We start from the raw sequence: 21,522 nt of genomic DNA, 5'->3' as shown, positions 1-21,522 counted from the left end.
CCTGGAGACACCTTAAAATCAGCCCCCACTTCAGACTCAGGTAGCCAGGTACAGTGAGTTAACGAGGTAATCCCCTGCTTTAATAGAGTAATTATGTGCAGAGCAACCATGAAAACCAGTAGAGATTGTGGCTCTCCAGGGTCAGGGTTGCAGGCCCTTGCATTAGACCAGTGGTTCTCACCCTCAGTCCTGGGGGCCCACTGTGTATGCTGGTTTTCGTTCCACAATTGCAATCCTGGAATTGTAACAAGCTATTATTTTTCCTTAATTAGGTGCTTTTCATGTCAGAGGGATTATTTGCCCACTTAAGCCACCTTGTGTCAGAAATAGCTATGCATGCCGTAAAGAATAAAAGTCCCATATTCACATTGTGTAATCGTCTACAACAGTGGTGTCAAACTCGTTGCCATGGAGGGCCGTGTGTATGCAGGTTTTCATTCCAACCAATTAATGCTGCCTTAATTGAGTCCAATTACTCATTCAGCCGTATGCGTTTAACTACATTGAAGCACAGAATATAAGAAAATTTTTATTTAGACAATGCGGGTCACCATAGACGTCGGGTCACCATTGTGCACAAACCTGCATCCCTAATTCAGCAAATAATTTAACTAATTATATAATCAAGATCTGAGGCTGGAATGAAAACCTGCATACACACGGCCCTCCATGGCAACGGGTTTGACACCACTGGTCTACAACATAGCACAAAGAGGTAATTTTTTTTTTTTTTTTTTTTTAATTAGTCAAAAAGACTGAGGCAAATCAACAGGTTCCTAATTGGAGAAAGTGGACACCTGGCCACTAAATCTAATCATTTGATAGATAACAAATATTATGCACTTAAAGCACTTAAACACGTGTTCAGCAACCTAATTAGGAGCCTATTATTTCCCCTCATTAACTTGATCGGTTAAAAAGGTTACCTCTTTTTAAGTGATTGTTTGCAATCACTCAAAAAGCAACACAATAACACAATGGGATTTTATTCTTCATGTTATGCATAGCAATTTCTGACAATGTGGCTTAAGAGGGTAAATAATTCCTCTTAACTTGAAAAACACCTAATTAAGAAAGCTTATTAAAATTCTGAGATTGCAACTGTGGTTTGGATGAAAACCAGCATACACAGCGGGCCCCCAGGACTGAGGTTGAGAACCAATGTATTAGACCAAATAAGGCTGGTTATTTTATCCAAATAACAACCATCATTTTAAACCCCACCAAGAGTGCTCATTAAAACATTAAAATTATAGTACTGGAGAACTTGTATTCCATTCCAAGTCAAGAACTGAAGCATCAAGGACTAAATAGAGCAAAATTCAGATAATTAAAATAAAAATTATACTGCATAAAACAAAATCAATAAAATACACAATCATTTGCTACAAATAAGGTTTTAATAGAATTCATTTTCAATTTAACAGCTACAAAAATACAGAAACATAAAGGTCAATCAAACTATTTAACAGTCTTTTTTATTGGGGGAAAAAAAAAAAAAAAAACATTCAGAACACGTTTAAATGAGTAAATCTGCATGATGTTCAAATGTTTATCCCAAAACCTCACCAGGATTTTTAAATAAATATTACTATGTAAAAGTTAATTTCAAAGTTGCATGATAATCGTTTCCCATATAAAAAAGAGAAATAAAAAAAATTGACCATTCAGAAGTGGCATATTTACTTCAGAGTAACAGAAAGAATATGTAATGTGTTTACTGTATACAGAATGCATTAGGACACTTACACCCCCAGAGTCACCTGATAAAGGCCATATTGCAGTAACAAAAGGCACCTCATAAGAACAGAAAATCTACAGCAAGATCCATTTTTAAAAAGCAGCCAACAAGGAGGGATTGTTAAGGGATCTCTGATATATTTTTACATTTCATTATTTAAGACCGCTCACTTGGGCTGTCTGAATTCTGACAGAACAAGCAGATTCTTCCTCGATTGCCTTCAGTACAAACTTAAAAACAACTTTCCACATCTCAGAAAGTCAATGAAGGGTTGAAGACTATTTTCTAATTCCACTAATACTGTCTGTTCATAACAATTCTGCAGGTTAGAAAACAAAATGTACTTTCTGTCTTGGTCTTTGCTTCACTTCAAAAACATGGAATAGAAAACCAAAAACTTCAGGACAGTGTCCTCTAAATGGGTGTACAGTTGATTTTATGTTGAGAAAAATGCAGTACCACATGAAGAAAGGTTTGATAAATTTAAATTAAAAGGCTAAAAGAACAGATGATTCATTTCCCTTTGACATTTGCATGAGTTATGAGAAGTGGGAACAAGGTGGGAACAAAGTATACTGGATCAAAAGCAGCACAACACAGTAACTGGTTAGGGTGCACCTGCATAAAATGTAACATGCCGTCCAAGCAATTAGGATTACAGTTAGTCTCAAAACCAATTCTCTAACGTGTTGCGGAGTTGAAGTGATCATGGCAGTAGACAGCTTATGCAAACTAATTCAGGGAAACCTTTCAACTGCACATTATCTCTGAGTTAACACTAACGGGGGTTCCATTTTCGGCACTGTTCTGATGGAAAGTTGATAACCCCTTCATTGCAATCCATTGAAATTTCATCTCATCAATTATTAAAGTTATTAAAAAAACACCACAAAATACCAAAAGTGTCAAACACTAAAAAAAAAAAGAAAAAAAATATTACTTATAACAGTGTAAACAGTATTTAGAATAGTCTTCCTACCATTACCTTCACACACCCAGGCTTTCAAGTTTCATGTAAAATTTTTTGGAGTGCTGCTATTTTAATTAGAAACTGTAAAAGTGCAAAATGTAACACTATGGTTTGAGGCTTCACTTGCCTGGGTGTAGGGGAATGGTAAAGGAATCGTTGTGGCTCAGTGAGGCCCAACTTGGAAAATGGAAATCCTTTAAACAAAAAACATGACAGCTTAAGAATAAAAATGGTGGAAAACGTGGACAGAAATCCAGGAGTGTTCTGAAATGGCAATCTGATAATCTGAATTGTAAGTCTTTTCATGCACGCTTGCTCGCCCTGTAGTGTTAACATTGTGTAATATCTTGCGCGCCCCCCCCCCCCTCCCCCATTTGCCGTTTTTCTGAAACGACAGAGCGTGGCAAAGGCACAAATGTCTTGAACCCGTGCGGTGTTCTCGCAGTCAGAGAACGGGGACGGCTGTCCACTAGGCGAGGTTTACGGAGTACGTGGAGGAGAAAAATGTAAAAATAATAGCTTTGGACTTTTTTTTTCTTCAGTTAGTCTGTTGAACACTATCTGGCAGGGACTACACAGCCAGCTCTACCCAGTCCAGGTCTGCTTCCAGGGCGTCTCCAGGTTCTGCTGAGTCCAAACTGCTCTCATACTGATGCCTCCTCCAGTGCGCCGTAATGCTCCAGAAACTTGATATGGAAGGACTGGACCTTCTCCAGGAGCAATTTCAGCTTCTCAGTTGATGGAAGAATAGTCATTCTGGGGGAAGACACACTTAATATTTACAAACCACAGGGAGGTTTTGTCAAGGGGGGTGGGGTGGGGGGGGTCAGTAAAACCAAGTGCTGCAGAAAGTTATTGCATGGAGTGTAAATATAGTAATGCCACCAGCCCGTGCCATGTAGAATAAATAACAGATGCTGCATAGATCAAATTAACTTAAGAAAAACAAACAAAGTTCTTCACAAGCATGTAGGATGAGGACAGGTTCTACTTTATTCACTGGTCTCGGCCTTGGAAACCTCCGACACAGGTCTTGATAAGATTTAGCCCTGGTGGTTTCCAGAACATTTTACTTTATTCATTTTTAAGCCAATCGCTTGATAAAAAATTCACTTTGCATCCTTTTTGTATCTCTCCCAGAAACCGGCCCAGACAGAAGGAGCAGAAGAGTTGAGTGAATTTACTGTTATGACACAGCGGTGACCACCAGAGGGCTGTACCTCAAGCTGGTCTCCAGCTATAACCATGCAAACCCCTGTATTTATGCATAAACACCTCTTTCCTACTGGTGCTCCCTGCAAGTACCCCCACAGTTCTTTTTACAGTGGACTATCTTAATATTTCCAACAATATTACAGCCTTGTTTTACACAATTATGTTAATGTAAGCTATCTGCAAAGGTGTACATATGAACCAATTGCATGCACTGTACGTTGCTCTGAATATAAGCTCAGGCTAGGTAAGGAAATAATGACAGACTGTTATTTGTGGCTCACCTGAAATGGTAGGTTCCCTCCCTCTGCCCAAACCCACTGCCCGGGACAACACAGATCCCGGTTTCCTCCAGGAGCTGCAAGCAGTAAAGCATGTCTGGGGCCATTCCCAATGCCTGCCAGAGAGACGACGTGACATCATCACAACAACGGCAAAGTCAGTCCGCACGAAGCCGACAACCACTGGACTACCGTTTAGCACGTGATAGGTTCACTGAGCTGACAGCAGACCGACTCGTCTCAGTGGGATAGAAAACAGCGCAGAACTGTATAACATCCGCAGAATCCGCCCCTTACCACCTACTCAACCCAGCTCCTGGTCCAAGCAACGGTTCTCTCTCGCCTGGACTACTGCAACTCTCTTCTGGCTGGACTGCCACCAGACCCCTGCAACTCATTCAGAATGCTGCGGCTCGTCTGGTCTTCAACCTCCCCAGACACTCCCACGTCACTCCCCTGCTCACTACCCTCCACTGGCTGCCTGTTATAGCTCGCATCAAATTTAAAACATTGGTCCTAGCATACCAGGCAGTCAAGGGATCAGCCCCAGCATACCTCCACAAGATATTCAAACCCTACATGCCAGCCAGATCCCTCTGTTCTGCTACCTCAGGACACCTAGCACCTCCCCCTCTTCGCACCTGCACTTCCAGAACATGTCTCCTGTCTGTTCTGGCCCCACAATGGTGGAATGACCTCCCTGTGGAGGTCAGAACAGCTGAGACACTGACCCATTTCAAACGACGACTGAAGACTCACCTCTTCAGGCTGCACCTCTCCCCATCCCTCCCTACCCCCCTGTAAATGACTAAGCTTAGGGTTGTAACTAGGCAGCTGTTTCATAGGTGACTTGGGTGCATTAACTGTCTTAACTACTGCTTGTATTTTTTCCATAGACTGCGTTGTTTCCGTTCTCGTTGTTAGTGTTAATCAGTTTAACCTTCAGGGTCCAAGTTGAACTATGCGGTTGTTCCCTGCACTTGGACCGGTACTTCTCTCTAGGGGTTTTCGTCATATTTTTTCCTGGTTATGGTTATACACTTTGTTGTACGTCGCTCTGGATAAGAGCGTCTGCCAAATGCCTGTAATGTAATGTAATATGTAAAGAACGGACACACAAAGACTCCCCAGCCTACTGAACAAATTGAGCCTGAAGCCACAAAATTAACAAGTATAATTATGTAGTTAAGTTTTTTTTTTTTTTTTACAGACAAGATGGAACCCCAGCTGAATGTAGTCTGACCTGTTCCTCAAGACTTGCATAATCCACACATCGACACAAGCTTTTATACGACTCGGACAGGGACAGCCCAGTGAACATTTTTGAGCTGAAAAGTCAGTGAAACGGCGTCTGGACATTCGGGTTAAAAAAAGCTGGCTACATTTAGTTGAAAAGTGAAAAATTTCCAGCCGACTAGGACATAGCCAGGCTACAATTTGGGTAAAACCTCAGCTACATCGGGGTTAAACTAGTCTGTTTATGTCGAATCGTCTCTCCCTCTGGACGTCTGGATTCCAGCTACCCCTCACTGGGACCTTGTTAAAAGGTGTTTTCATCTACACGCACACTGTGTGCACGCATATGGGCGCAGGTGTATGGTAAAGCACAGGGCCGGTGTGATTGACAGACCTTGGCCTCTTCCACTGCTCTGGGCGGTATGAAGATGCGGGGGAAGGCATACATGGCTCCCTGCACCGGGTTACACTTGATCCCCGGCACTGTGTTCAGGATCTGCTCCGTCAGCCGAGCCTTCTCCGCCAGAGAGCTGAGGACCGCGGTCTTCTCCTGAGGGAGACACGGGGGGGTGAGTGCCTTCAACATCTCTTACAGCTTGTGAGATTATATTGTACTTAGTACAGTTGAGGCTAGCGATATACGAGAAAGGAAGAAAGTACCGAAGTACCAAGTCAGTCAGTGTCAAACCTTAAGGAACTGTGGGTAGGAGGGCTCGCCGGACTGAGGAGGGTTGGCGATGACGTCCATGGCGGCCTGTCCGGAGACGGGGGGGCACAGGCGCACAGACAGCAGCTTGACCAGCTGGGCCTGCACATCCGGGTCCAGATTGATGGCCTCCATGTAGCCCCCTCTGAACCCGCACCTGGAACACGGTCAAGAGCGGCCAGGGCCCGGGCCAGGTGCGAGGCTCAGTAACACGCCCTGTTGACTGGATGCCTGCGGTCACTTAATCCGCAGGCGTGCTCTCTCTCTCGCTCTCTCTCTCTCTCTCTCTCTCTCTAGAGGGGAGCTGCGGGGTGTGCCAGGACATTGATATTGCGCAGGACTTGAGCAAGCCCACCGCTGCTGAATGGAGCAGCACAGAAGCAGGATAACACTGGAAATCTTTGTCTCGTCAACACCAAGCTCTGGATACACAAGGGCACTTGGGCCCATCAGGAAACAACAACATGCAAGTGCACAATCCAGCTCTTCCAATAACACCTCCTCTGAGAACACGCGCTGCCGCCTCCTCTCTCTCATTTTTGCCACAGCCAAGCATATCTTCGGTTTAGTCCCAGTACACCGGGAGTGTTCAGATGAAGCTACTACTGATTTACACTCAGTACTGAGCACTGCATACAAAGGCCATTTCAGTACGTGCGCCTGCCAATACTGGACACCATGAACATGACATCATTTTAACCTCCAACAACCCGACGTCCCCATCAGAGGACATGAGTCTCTGGTCTTAATCTCAAGAGCCATGTATCCTTCTATGCAGAAGCCTGTTGCTCAAGGCACATTCAATAAAAATAAAAAAGTAAAATGTAAATAATATTTATGAAAAGGGTACTCACTCTCCAGTGTACCCTTTGGAGGTAGAATGGAAGGACACGAGCTCCACGCCGTTGAAGTACTCGGGCCCCAGCTCGTACAGAACCTTTTTGAAGGAATGGAACTGGCAGTCGGGAGAGTAGATGTTGTCCTGATAAACCTGCAGAATCGGGGAACATTAATAATTATACATAAAATAACCGTCCATAAAATCCATAACAACGATAACCATTCACGCTACTTAAAAAGCTCAGCTGTTAAGGTCCCACAATTATCTTGGGCTCTGGGCTGGTTAAAATGACATTTAATGTCGTGTGTGACATGCTGTAGACATGGTGGATCTACGGGTTAGTCATGTGTACACTTAAAATACTAACGGCTTCCATTTTAGCACTGTTTTCAGGCATTTGCTTGTTCATTGTGTGTTATTGGCCATTGTGTACCAATGTTTGTTTTTTTTTTCCCCCCCCCCAATGCGGCACTTATGTTATGAATCTTAAATGAGCCACTCCACAATGACCACAGTCACTCTGAATAAGAACCGCTTCCAAATAAGCAATTGATTAATGTGGTACCATCTGGTACACATGAGAATTCTAGCATCCTACATATAGGCCTGGAACAACATTTGCCCTTCACTTTCAATCACAATTAAATGCAACCATTTGGGTTTTTCCTTCAACAGTTTGGCGAGTTCAGAAATCAATCTATGAAAGGAAAAAGGCAACACTGCAGCACAGATGTGCTTGGCAAGTGAAGGAGAAATCCTGGCTCAATCCAGGTCATCAAAAAAAAAAAAACACTTCCTGTGAGGCCATAACTTGAGTTTTACTGAAAAACACCCCAGTAAGGGATAAAACCAGGCATAATTACCTCATCAGACAGCACAAATAGCTTCTCCTCGTAGGCGAAGTGCAGGACATCCTCAATGCACTTCCTGCTCTGAACCTGACCTGGTGGGGTACAGGGTTTTCATATTTTAAAAAGGACAAGGAGAGAGAGACCAACATCCACACTGTAAACAGCAGTGGCCTGTAACTTTAAGCAGAAAATCCATCTGTGGAAGAAAGCATGACCAGACAGAAAGTGAGATACGGGATCCCTTTGGTCCTTAGCAGCTGACCGACCGCGAGTTTCAACTTTCACATGGAAGAGTTCACTGGAGAAGGTCTTGGAGCTTCAAGCTCTATTTGTGAAGATGAGGACTGGACTGGGGCATATCAACATGGGGAGATCGAGCCAACTGATTAAAAGAAATAAAATAACATGATCCACTGGTCTACTCCTGAAAGTAAAATTCACTCAGAAGTGTTGAAACAAACATTTAAACTAATCGTAAATTATATGAATACCCAAGTGTTATGTGTCACCCTGCTTCACCGTACAGTGCTCCTGAGTTAAGGCTATGTTTTTCCCGTCTAAATGCTGCCATTTAAATGCCGTTGTTCCTGCTCCTGTTTAAAATGGAAAGCACATGTAACAGTATCTCGCCATTTGAAAATTATCTTTACATATGGCGGTCCATCTGTCAATCAAGCAGTTCAGCATGCCGATACAAAGCTTCCATCTTAAAGACAGAGTACCCAGCCATTTCCGTTTTCCCCATCCCAGGCTCCATTGATCATCAATGACCATAATGAGATGCAGGCGGAATGATCGATAGGAAGTGCATTATACTGCCAAATCGAAACACTAGTTTTGCTGTGTATAGCAGAAAAACCCCAGGAAAACGAATGAAGCTACACTTGGTTAAATTACCACCACAATAAACTTAAGCAAGAAAATACAGCGAGGTGAATTTAGCTTTTAATTCATATTAAAGTTTAATCCGGATTGAGGTAGAATTGTGCAATCTAAATAAGAACGTAAAAATAATAGAACGAGGACAGAAAACCATTTTGAAAATGGAGTCTGAGCCTGCATCTCCATCCAGCTAGAACAGACACACACCTGTCGGGTTCCCCGGGTTGATGATGCAAAGCACTCTGGGATTGCAGTACTGTTTGGCCGCGCGGTAGGCTTTGTGCAGCTCCACCATGTCCAGCGCCCAGCAGTTGCTTTCGTCCAGGTAGTAGTTGACCTGCACGGCCCCCAGCTCGGCGATGGCTGCCGAATACAGGGGGTACTGCGGGATGGGGATCATCACCCCGGTGCGCGTCGGCCCCGCCCCCGACACCAGCAGCTTCAAAATGCTCTGCGGTTTCAGAAAAAGTCGTATCGGATTAGCACTCATACAATTTCACATACAGAGCTTACAGTACTGGATGTTCATCATTCAAACCAGCCACTTTCAAGAACCTTTAGAGGGTGCGCCTTTGTCAGAAAATAAAAATAAAAAATAAGGTTTGTGAAATATTGTAGTTGTCAAAACTATTGTAAACACATTCTTTAAATGGACATTACATTTTACACCATCTATATCCACACATAAAATATAACTCCTCATAAAGCATAGGACCCTTTGAAAAAAATGGCAGAATCGTGACATTTTGTAACTGTTGATTAGGTTGAAGGTTTGAATCCTTGGTCAAAGGATAAGGTATTACTGGGCGTACCATGATGCCGTCGCTGGCCCCGGTGGTGAGGAAAACATTGTCCCAGCTGGTGGGCACGCCCTGGTCCCTCCGCGCCACGTATTCGGCCACATCCTTCCGGATGCACTCCACTCCCTGGCTGGCGCTGTACGACCCTGCGTCCATCAGAGAGGGGGTCAGAAACAAGCGCTCGCCTTTGGCAGCACCGAGCGAACGGCCTTGCCTTGCCTGTTCAGCTGCAGCTAACGCTTCAGCTCACGGCCGGAAATGCACCGGACGCAGAGAGTCCGCGTAGCGGGGCTCACTGCCCTTGGGCGCTCATGCTAGCGGATTACAGCTGACACACACACCCGTGGACAGGCGGGAAGTACGCGCTATATGTAGCACATTTTACTGGCAGGCTTCGGTTCCACTGAGCAAACTCTCCACTTCCTGTGTAACTCCGGCCTAAGACCGCAGGTCCGGACAGGCACCGACCTTGGCGTCTAGTCATTAAATCGGCAGGCAAACACCATTTCACAACTTGTGGTGACAGGCAGAGATGTGAAAGTTTGATTCTGTCTGCTGCTGATCCTTACAACAAATATACAGGAGGGCACATTTAGTGCACACAACACTCCGCCAACATGCACACACACACACCTGTATAAAGAAATCTTTGGCAGGTGCCAAAGCGGGAAAAATGGGTAAACAAACCATTAGACCTACAGTTAGAACGTTATCTATTTGCTGCCATAATGCAGCCCTCTTGTAATCACAGAGAAGCAGAGAGAGAGAAAGAGAGAGAGAGAGAGAGAGAGAGAGAAAGAGAGAAACGGATCTGTTGGCGGGACTATCACGTGCAGGGACACTTGCGGACAAAATCCCATTGTGTTCTTTAATGAACAATGCCAGCATTTAAATATTTATCGCTTTATCGCGGTCACAAGGACTTGTTTGTACGGAAACATAATTTTGTCAAATCAGACACGAACAGTTGAACTGCGCAGCCCTTTTCTCAAAACCACAGTTTGGTGACAGTTATTTAAATGAGCATATCTCCCAGAAAATTTGTAGTAGAAATAATATCACAAGAAAGATTAGATTTTCCACTTCACAGCCACATATAAAACCCAAATGACTCAAAATTATGCAGCAGGTCATGTACAGTACTCTATCCAAAAGCTAGATTGCAGTGTTAATCAGTGGGATGACATCAGACTAGTCCTGGGAGATATGGCCTAAAACTGATATCACAAAATCTATATATAAATAAAAAATAAATATATGATATTCGATATGACTCGATATTTTCTTGGGTGAATAAAAATGATGAGGATTGCAGACTGGGGGCGTGGCTAGCCAACTTAACCCATGACACCAAAGACCCTATTCATGGCAGGGAAAACCCTGTGAGCACACACACACAAACCTATGCTTTTTCCTCCACAGCCTTGGAGTATGCGTCGTGCTCGTAGTTTAGCATCTTCAGGGAACGCTGGGCTGTCCAGCAATTCTGGGCATGTGCAGAGAGCCACCACCTGAAACAGGGGCGAGGGACAGCAAGACATTAGGATGTTAACACACAGTGGATTACGTCATGATTAGGGCACGTAGTTCAGGTTTTGCCTCATACCAGGGGTGGCCAAGCATGACCATGAGGAACCGCAAAGACTTCCTGGAGTGGGGGGTGTACTATGAAGCAAGATTACAGGGTTAGCAAGCTAACGTAAGCTTTAATCCTGGGTTTTCCGTAATACGAAGCAGACTACAGTTCCTTCGTAGTACACCCCCTTTCACCTTAAAATAAGCAGCTGATTTAGACCCAAGAAACCCGGTCAACTGTGCAACTAACCAGTCAGAGACTCCCGCCATATACCCACAGTGCACTGCTATAGGTTTAGGCTCTCTTACTCAGAAGAAAGACTTGGAGGTAGAGCGACAGGATGGTATGCATTACAACCCCCAGGGGGAAAAAATTCAATTTGTTTCAACATGCAACACACATTCCTCAGTAAACTCCATGGGTTTAGGACAGCAGCGTAATGATCATGGAACTGAAGTTGTATCCAGTGATTGCAGGTTTAAATCTCAAGTAGGGGCACTGCTGTTGCACCTTTCAGCAAGTTACTCTAATTACTTCAGCATGTATTCAACTGTATGCATCACAGAAGCATGAACTGCGTGAACTCAGGGAAGGGCATTAGCTAAACAAATTACCAATAATAAAATTAAATGTAAAGAAGACATTGAGGGCCCAGGGCTGATCACCTTGAGGGAAAGACTGTGACAAAGCACTGACTGCCATTAACCCAAACAGCTACGGGGCGGGTGGGCGAATCATATGACCATCGCAACAATGTTCACACTGGGTGCAATGTCATCTTTCCAGTCTGTTCCCGCCACCTTTCAGTGACGCCGGTGACATTCTGGACTCAGAGCCAGGACAGGACAAAGCATGCCCACAGGCCTTTGTCCAGCCAATAATAGGCAGGCTGCTGCCCCCCCCCCCCCCATCCAGGGCTCCATGGGGACAAGGGCGATCAACAGCATTGTCCTGTCACAACAGGTATCCCGTTCACAACAACTTCCAAGAAACCCACCCGAGACATCTGCTTTCATTCTTAAAATAAGGCACCGCAAAGGGCCGTTCACTTCACGGGTAACCACAGAACAAGGTGGGTTCAAAAAAAAATTCAATACTGGTGGAATTAAGAGACAGCAACTTGCCACCGGCTTTGTTAACAACTTTATTCCTATTCCAATGCAGGCAAAAAACAATGGCTTTCCAATGTTATGTCAGTCTTTTCTGTTGCCTGGAAACCAGTGGTGATGGGCACAGTTATATGAAAAAAGGTCAGCCTTATTATCGGCAGAAGGAAAATACAAGCATTCAATCTAGTCAAATGTAAGAGAGGCCCAGGCAGTTGTAATGTAGTTGGTAGCATTTTTCAATGCTAAATATAACTGGACCATCTAGTCTGCTAAAGAAGAGACTTATTATTGCAGTTACCTTTCATTTCGTGGAGTGTGGATGCATGATGCAGTCATGAAACTGTACCCTGGAAGTGTGAATATGAACCAACTTATCATGGGGCATGAGAGAGTGTCAATAGCCTGTCAGGCGTTGCAATGCCTTTCTATGCAAACAAAGCCCTTACCTGTCGCAGAAATGTGATTGGTTGCTGCCCCATAGCATGGGCGTCCCCAATGTTGGCCCTGATGACCTCAGTGAATGGCTTCTTTTCCCCCTGAAAGCCAACAAAAACCCTCTGCATTAGTGTAATGTCCTGGTTAGGCAAGCGGGCCTGTCACCAGGAGGTTACAGGTTTGAATCCAGAGTGGAGCATTGCTATTGTACCTTCATCATGGTGCAGAAATGTACTTATAAAACACTGTCCCCCATGAACAGCTGCCTAGAAGCAACTGATCACCAGTATGCAATGCATGTGCAAATTACAAAGCAAATGCACTATGAGACTCAGAAGAATGCAAAGGGAGAGGAGAGAAGATGAAAAAAAACACATGAAATGATTCCTGACAACAGCAGAATCAAACGAGGAACAGAACAAGTTTAGACTAGAGCAAAATAATATCAGATGGGCCAACTTTAAAATGGTTCTGGGGAAAGTTGCACCATAAGTAAACACTCAGATTCACAGGATGAGAAGCAGCACTCCAGTTTTGAAATGATTAAAAATGACAAGAATAAGTGTCTGTTACCTGCCATGAGACTGACATGTAACTAACTTACAGTAAACTGATGCAATGCTTAAAAGTTCATTCTCTGAATTCATGCAAAATATTACACACTGTCCCTTTGAAATAAACTAAACAAAGTGAAGTAAGTCAAGTCGAGGCAATTTTGGAAAGTTCAGTGATTTTTCCAAGTGACTGTAAATGTTAAGGCATGCTTTCCAACAGCACAACAAGGCAATTCCAGATTCTCTCTTTGATGACTTTTAAAAAAAAATTTAATATAACATGTACAGAGGTACAAGCTGAACCATGCTACAATCAAGGTGTCACAAAATACAAATTCAGTGTGCCATTATGCCTGTAATTACACCTGATAACGTGTTGTACCATCAAAGAAACAATTAGGCTATAGCAGTACAATGTTCCACAAAACCCAGTTCTGACATTTCAGACCATACCATGTTCCCATGAAACAACAGAAGGGTCAAGGACGGTGTCAAATTCATTCAGGACACCGGTAGACTGCAGAAAAGAAAGTATTTGCACAAAGACAACATATGACCCGTTCCCAGCAGTATTGCTTACTTAAGTGAAATACGAAACCCTTTATGAAGGGCTCTCAATACATGCTAACTAGTCACTATACTGTTATTGCAGCTGCTGAGAATAAACACAGCTCACTGAAAAGCCTGCACCATAGACCTTTATTTACAAAGTCTGTCTTTTAGGAATTCAGCACCGATGGTGAAGTGCATGCATTTCTGCAAAAATCATTCCGGGTCACAGCGTTAACTTCTCTGGGCACCCATCAGAACAATGACTACGTTTTTTTTTTTGCTTTATTTGATCACAATGACTGGGTGAACATGAGTAGCCCCTATAGACTCTCTGAACAGTTAATACGGCAATGTTCCCTGTTCCAAGTGTGAAACCGGCTATTAATTCTGCACATGAACTATTAGATAACAGAAATGCTCCGTTACCACGTGCAGGGTGCCCACACTGGATGCTTTGCAGTGTGAATAGGTCTCAGCAAGGGGCGCCGCATTCCTGCTTTCGGATTGGGTGGAAGTGTCACACCCACTTTTTAGGACCCTGCTTTTAAAACCACCTGCGTACAGGATATTTTTAAGGGACGAGTTGAATGCAAAACGTGTTTCATTACGTGCATGCTACTGTAAAATGAAGTACTTTGTTATTTGATTAAATAAATAAATGCACGACACTGTACATTAGAATTAAACAACTAATGTGTCTTTGCTGACATTGCAAAAAAAAAAGAAGCATTTTAAAGACCTTGCTTTGCACGCACTCTGCACTTCCTCAATTGAAACTTCTATCACGGGTATTGGGCGCGAATACGATATCCGTGGTGCACTACGACTACTGTTCATCCGAGCAAGCAAAACAAATGAATGAGTGAAGTAGCATCCATTGTGGCCGATGTTCAAGGACAGGATTTTCCAGCATTTACCCAGCTAATAAAAAATGTTCTCACAGTGGTAGTGGAACGTTTTGTCAATGTTATGCCATTGCCACCACATAGCAGCAACACTGAACCAAACATTTGAAACGCGAGAATGTATGCATGCTGCAGGTATACTATATGTCGTGTAAAAATGTCAGCAGAGGGCGTACAGAGGGTTACATTCTGCTGCAACGGGCAGCATGGAGCAGGATGTAACCCTCTGTACACGCGCGACTAAAATGCATCTGCGAGAATTGACCGAATACATAATAAAATCAGGAACCGCTCACCTGCTGTAACTCTTGTTCGATTTTACCAGCTTTGATGACGATAGGTCCTCTCACTGCATATTCCACAGCTTTCACGTGCGGGTTCAGTGTCTCCATCGTAAGGATCTTTTCTCTCACTTTTCCATTTTCTCTCGCATTCACCGTGGCCTCAGCCGTACTAAACCGCTGTAATCTTGATTTTTCAATGGATCCTTCCGTTATATGTCTGGCCTGCACACAGCATGGCACTTTCAAAGATTTTAAGGTGAATTGAGAAGGAGTCCACTTTAAGACGCCAGCAGCAAAGTACCGATTCGCTAAATACTGAAATCGATGCATTTTAGACACGTTGGTGTAGGCCAACTGCACGATAAGAAAAAATGGATCAAACGTGGCTATACAAATACCGCTTGATCATCAATCTAACATTGCACCTTCAGACACTCAGTGTTAATTTAGCTTGTTCTCGCTAAATAAGTCTACACTAGTTTATCAGAATTATTCAAAGTACCAAACGTTAAAGAAAATGGCTACGGTATATGCATAGCCTACTGAAAGACACTATCATCGTTTACCGGTCTTGCCAAGGAAACAACCGTATTGACTAACCACCCACAGCAGTAGGAGTAGGACACGTAATTTGAACTCCAGTATTTATAGCAGCCAAAGGACACACGGCCCGCCGGAAAGTAAATTTAACCTGCCGCTGGTGCTGGGCGTTGTAGTTTATTACTCCTCAAATCAGCGACACAGTGAGAAACTGAGCTGTGTAAAAACTACAATAACCACATTGACAGTTAGAGAGGGTGAGTGCATGGGTGGGTGCAGAGACCCTCTCCCAGGGGGAGACAACAATCTTTGCTCTAAAACGCGTAACGTCGTGAGGATCACAGGCTGTACTGTTTTCAATGGAAGTCAATGAAAATCTCTGTATGGGTGGTAAAGATAAGATATTGTACGAACAAGTTGAAAATGTACATTCTCGGGATTTCGGGGGCTCCTTAGAAAACAGACAAGCGGATTTCTTCAATGGCGTCAGGTGGGAAATTGTAACCGTTCCCCAATTTTACATGATTTGTGCGTTGTTGTGGGACAAATAACATGGGCTACTCTTGCGTTATATTGGGTAAGTCTGTCCTCTGAGAGACATCTGTTAAATCGTTACTTGTATGAAATTGCAATCGCTGGATATGAGTGTCGCCAGTTGTCTTTTTCAGCTACATTTTCACAGGTAGCAATTCCCTGTTGACCATTTAGGGGTTACCAAACTGAAGTTTGGCCTGTTAAAACGGAGCTATATGAATGTAAATCAACAGTTTGCACCATCTACTGGTAAATTATATGGTATTACATAATTTACCCGTACAAGCCATAGGTCCATTTCTCCTTCCCCTTGAATTTAATTAAACGGTAGCCGTTTACAAAGTATTAAACGCAGTTTATGTTGACAAATTAAATATAAATTTAGCCTAGTTTAGTGAACACATGATGCGATATATACTTTTTGAAAAATAAAGAATGAAGCTTCTTCGTTCAATTATCTCCTTTCATGGAAAATCAAATCGCTTCTGAAAGATGCTAATCTGCGTAGCAAATATAGCAAAGCATGAAGCAAAATCCGCCAATGCTAGAATTGCAAAATTAAACAATAGTCTAAATGTATTATCTGAATTAACTGAATTATTTATTTGCGAATATGGACCACAAACTTTCAAGTTTCAGAATGGTTCTATCAATTTGCCACGCATTTGGACCTAGGGCCTACGTAAGGCAGAATATCTGCAGAAAAAATGTAAATAATACAGTAGGGGGCGCTATGACACATGTAGTGTTGGTTTGTGACAAGACATAATAAAAGTTGTGGTGCCAAAATTAATAAGGTTTTCTATATTTCCCTGTTTTCTTCTGATTTAGGTAGTCTCTCGAACCCACTTTGGTTGATAAATAATTATAGATTTTTACCACTTAGCCTAATTAGGAACACTTATCTAGTAACGGATAGGACCCCTCTTTTGCCTCCAGAACTGCATGAATTCTTTGTGGCATAGATTCAGCAAGGTTCTAGAAAAGTTTTTTGGTTCATGTTGACTCGATAACATCACACAGTTCCTGTGTATTTTTTTGGGATGAGATGGAAGGGGAGGTTCATAGTACAAATGTGTGACCAAAAAAAATATGCAGGAATCAAATGAACACACCTGACTAATCACAAACACGTTAAGCCATTTGTCCCAAACATTATGGAGAAATGGGTGGGGTCTAAATATAAAAAGTGCTGTAATTTCTACGTGGTGAAACTAAAAAGTATAAAAAATTCCCTTTAATAAAAGCTGAGACTCTGCACTTTAACTGCATGTAAATTGTTTCATAAAAAAGTGTGTGTGTGTGTGTATACCCTAAACAATTATGGGAAGTTTACAATCTCTAACATTACAGGCTTGTATAATATACCCACACACAGGCACACACACACACTCACATACTTTAATACATCTGCTTATTAACACAAATAGCCTGCTGCTCCAAACGACGAATAATGTGGCTAAAAATCAGTATATACTGTAAAGCATGCAGACATGGAGGTTTGTTGTTCAACCAAACATTAGAAATCAGCAAGACACATTATATGACTGACTTTGCCCGTGGTATGATTGCTGGTGCCAGACGTGGTGATTCCAGCATGTCAGCTGGAACAGCTGCCCTCCTGTGATTTTCAGGCACTGCATTCTCTAGAATGTACAGACAATGGTGCAATAAAAAACAATCTTCCAGTGAACAACAGGTCTGTAGGCAGAAACACCTTGTGAATAAGAGAGGTCAGAGGAGAATGAGCAGACCTGTTCAAGTAAACAGAAAGGCTACAAACACTGAAATAACAGCTGTTTATAACAGTGGTGTTCAGAAGATTGTGAATCTCTGCATTTACAACACGTCAAACCTTGAAGCCTACAGCAGAAGAAGACCATGTCGGGTTCCACTCCTGTCAGCTAAGAACAGGAAAATGCGGCTGTGGGCACATGATCACCAAAACTGGATGATTAAAGATTGGAAAAATGTTGTCTGGTCTGACAAATCTCAATTTCTGCTGTGATATACAGATGGTAGGGTCATCATTTGGTATAAACAGCATGAATCCACAGATCTATTAATATGTCCCAAACATTATAATGTGGAGGGAGAGGCTATGTATAAAAAGTGCTGTAATATGTACTGGCTATCTATTTCTACTGGCCCCTCATATATTTGTAATATACATTTTTGAAAGTTTTGTGCACAAAATTTTGTATTTTAATATCTTCCATCATAGAAAACAAAAACACACATACAGAAGCATAGAAATGGTTTCTTACACGCCCGATACTCATGAATATTAATGAAGGCCTGAGGCTGCTGCATTTTCGTTCTCATTGGCTGATGTCAGAGAGTAGAGCTTCACCGTTGCAGCACAAAGGGAGATAAAAAGAGGAAATGGGAGGGAGTGTGGAGCACTGAGAGAGGCTGACTGTCACACATCTACACTAATCACACAGAGCCAAGAAGACTTGTGACTTCAATACACTTTAACCACTTGCAAACAGCATCCTGGATTGTATGCTTTTTTGTCTGCCAGCACGTGGTTGCATAAAACTGACTTGGCAGGTTTACAGCAGAGAAAACTCAAATTTCTCAATACATAAACCAAAATAAAACGACATTTGCCCACTACCCACATCAACATTTTATCTTTTAAGCAATTTATTTCACATGTAAAGCTTTTTTTATTGTTTAACCCAATAACTTTCTATTCTTTACATTTCTAGCTGGTGCCACGTGACATCATTGCTTTTCTCTCGGAAATACATACGCAAAATATCCAGAAAATAATTTCTTCTCAATAAGAGAAAGAAAAAGGGCACTATTTAAAATTTGCATTTTATTGAGCAAACAGCAGCAACTTTTCTGTCATTCCACTTTCCTCAGGCTGCCTAAGAGTGACATTCTCATTGTTTTAAACAGTAGTCAGACTGCCAGTCACATGTGTAGTTCTTAATTGACAATTAACTTGTCAGCACCTGAAATAAATTCAGGATCACAGAGTAACATTTTTTGTATTTCTAAACCTAAATAGATAATAACACAATTGAAAAGCCAATTTAATCTATTGATGCATAATTTCCATCGATTAATTTCTCTGGAAAAACAAATGACTGCATTTCTTTAAATCTTTGACATCTGCAACAAAAGAAAAGGAAAATTAAAATGGATCCCCAGGAACCATGTAGAATTCTCCCCAAAGACCTGAAACTCAATTGAACCAATTGTGTAATTATTGGCTCCATCCTGTCATCTTTCATGAAGCTAGCAGCTCAAAACATAATCCTGACTGAGACCATTAGGGCTTAATGAATTTAATGCATGTATCCAAAACCCCTCCCTCTTTAAGAGCAAAGTTTGCTGGTCACCACCTTGTTCTGGGCTATGAACTGTGAACACATTTCTCTATGAAGTTAAAGCTTTTTTCATTTGCTGACATTCTTCTTGTTTAGAGTAACCTCTTGCACCAAAGGGGGTTCATTTGAATATTCATTTGATTGAGGCTATTCTCCTAATTCTTAAAAACTGAGAGAAAGGTAAAATAAATTTTAGCGCAGGATGGGGAAAGGTGTCTGCCCACACAGAATGTCACTCATTTTCCTATGTTGCCTGTGGAAGGTAGAATGACCAAAACATTGCTGATGTTTGCTCAATAAAATATTCATTTAAAATAGTGTCGCACCCTTTTTTCTTTGATTTATATGTTGTATTGAGAGTTTGGGAACTATCTTTCTTGGGCAGCATCTATATTTGAGTGGTGTGTAACAAGGGTAGATACAAGACTCACTGAAGTTACCTCATATTTGGTAAAACACCAAGAAAATGACACTGCCTTTACAGCTAAAGCATAAAATTGACAACTATCTTGTCTGAACCATGGAAATTGCATTCGTTTTCATTTTTTCTAATATTAAATTAGCTGTTAAAACCTGAGGAAATATACAGCCTTTGTCACACGCATTGTGTGGTTTCATAACCCTGTGACGTGTTGGGTTAAAACCTTTGTAGGCAACCATTTCAACCCTCTAACTATCTAAACATGTGAATGAGTACACTGTATGTTGAGAGTAGCAAAGTAAATTCTGGTAGAAATTCTTATCCAAAGTGAATTATAAAGCTTCATTATAATATGCATTGTATATATATATATATATATATATATATATATATAAGAGATACAGAACAGCTAGAAACACAACTAAAACTCAAGTTGAAACTTGATGCTAAAATGTAGCAAAACTACCATAATTGGTTTGGCATACATGTAGTCATACAGCACATATATTCAATATATATGTATATCATGCTATGGTGCTTAACATGACCTATGAGTGACATTGCAGTACATTAAAATGGCATAATCTTTACATTAGCAAAAATATCATAGCTGCTTTCTCTTTGCCCTTTCAATTAGAAAGAGTATGTGTATGAAAGTGATGGAATGAGTTGTGCATACAGTACTCTGATAAAAAGAGATAAGCCTCTTGCTATACTTAAGGTCAGCCCTTTTAGCAAGATAATAGCTAGTGCAAGGATCAATACATGCCAAGGATCCAGCATTGTTCCATTTAACAGCAGGCAGCTTGGACAATATAGCAAAACCACATACAATGCCTTCGGTAATTATTGTCATCTTTTAGTTAAAAGTCCAAAAGGGCTTAAATACTGTTCCACATTACAAATATTAAACAGCAAGTTTAAATAAAAATTCATAAATACGTGTGATGAATTTCTGATCCTAAAATTATTTTAGCCATTTTATAGCATCTGCCTAATATATATTAGGCACCATTGTTTGTGTCCACATTGCAATAAAACGTATTCATTTTCCAATTATTTAGAAAATATTGAAATAGATACAGTGGATGGGTTATAATCAAAATACTTTTTTAAAAATAGCGTCCAAGCTTTTTTGTTTTTAGAGAGAGGAAGGCAGTGGAGAATGCTGCTACTAATACTTTCCGTGAGATCGAGTGTGTGCTTCACTGCATGATTCATGAATCATGGACACTGGGAGTACACTTTGTTTCACTATGCTGAAGGTTAATGATGAGTTCTGAGTATGTAGTGTTACTTCACAAATGTTAGGACTCAGAATATATATTCTTCATATAGATACACACATACACACACACACACACACACACACATATATATACATATATACACACACATACATATGATACATATATGTCATTAAAAATGGAAATACTATCTAAGCAGACGATGCAAGCATAGGAATGTGTCTGGTTTTATTTAAAGTGGGTAGTTAAAAAAGTGAAATGCCCCACAATGGACATATTGAAATGACAATCCAGTTATTGTTCATGTCCATTCAGATTCCAGTTAAATTCCTTGTACTAAGTGTGTGTGTGTGTGTGTGTGTGTGTGTAAGAGAGATGTGCCTTCATTACAGTAACTATTTCAGTTTATATAATCATTACCATTACCTTGCCTCTAGCATGCTTAGCGGTACTTGACTTACTATTGTTGGCAGAGCTTAACCAACAGCCACAGCTCTC

At 41.7% G+C, this 21,522-nt stretch overlaps 1 protein-coding gene across 1 annotated transcript; it reads right to left on the bottom strand.

Moving 5' to 3' along the window:
• Nucleotides 1-1,381: 1,381 nt before the first annotated feature.
• On the bottom strand, nucleotides 1,382-15,565 carry gpt2 (glutamic pyruvate transaminase (alanine aminotransferase) 2). The gene is made up of 11 exons (XM_064337204.1): nucleotides 14,948-15,565; nucleotides 12,652-12,741; nucleotides 10,923-11,031; nucleotides 9,533-9,666; nucleotides 8,928-9,171; nucleotides 7,851-7,930; nucleotides 7,001-7,137; nucleotides 6,129-6,303; nucleotides 5,835-5,990; nucleotides 4,208-4,320; nucleotides 1,382-3,467 (listed from the first exon to the last, which is right to left on the bottom strand). The coding sequence occupies exons 1-11, from the start codon at nucleotides 15,263-15,265 to the stop codon at nucleotides 3,356-3,358; spliced, it is 1,668 nt and encodes a 555-aa protein (XP_064193274.1). The 5' UTR covers nucleotides 15,266-15,565; the 3' UTR covers nucleotides 1,382-3,355.
• Between the last annotated feature and the right edge of the window lie 5,957 nt (nucleotides 15,566-21,522).

Source organism: Anguilla rostrata, chromosome 5 (assembly GCF_018555375.3).
Source record: "Anguilla rostrata isolate EN2019 chromosome 5, ASM1855537v3, whole genome shotgun sequence".
NCBI lineage: Eukaryota > Metazoa > Chordata > Actinopteri > Anguilliformes > Anguillidae > Anguilla > Anguilla rostrata.
The sequence above is the reverse complement of the archived record's forward strand: the minus strand, read 5'-3'. Positions and strand labels throughout refer to the sequence as shown.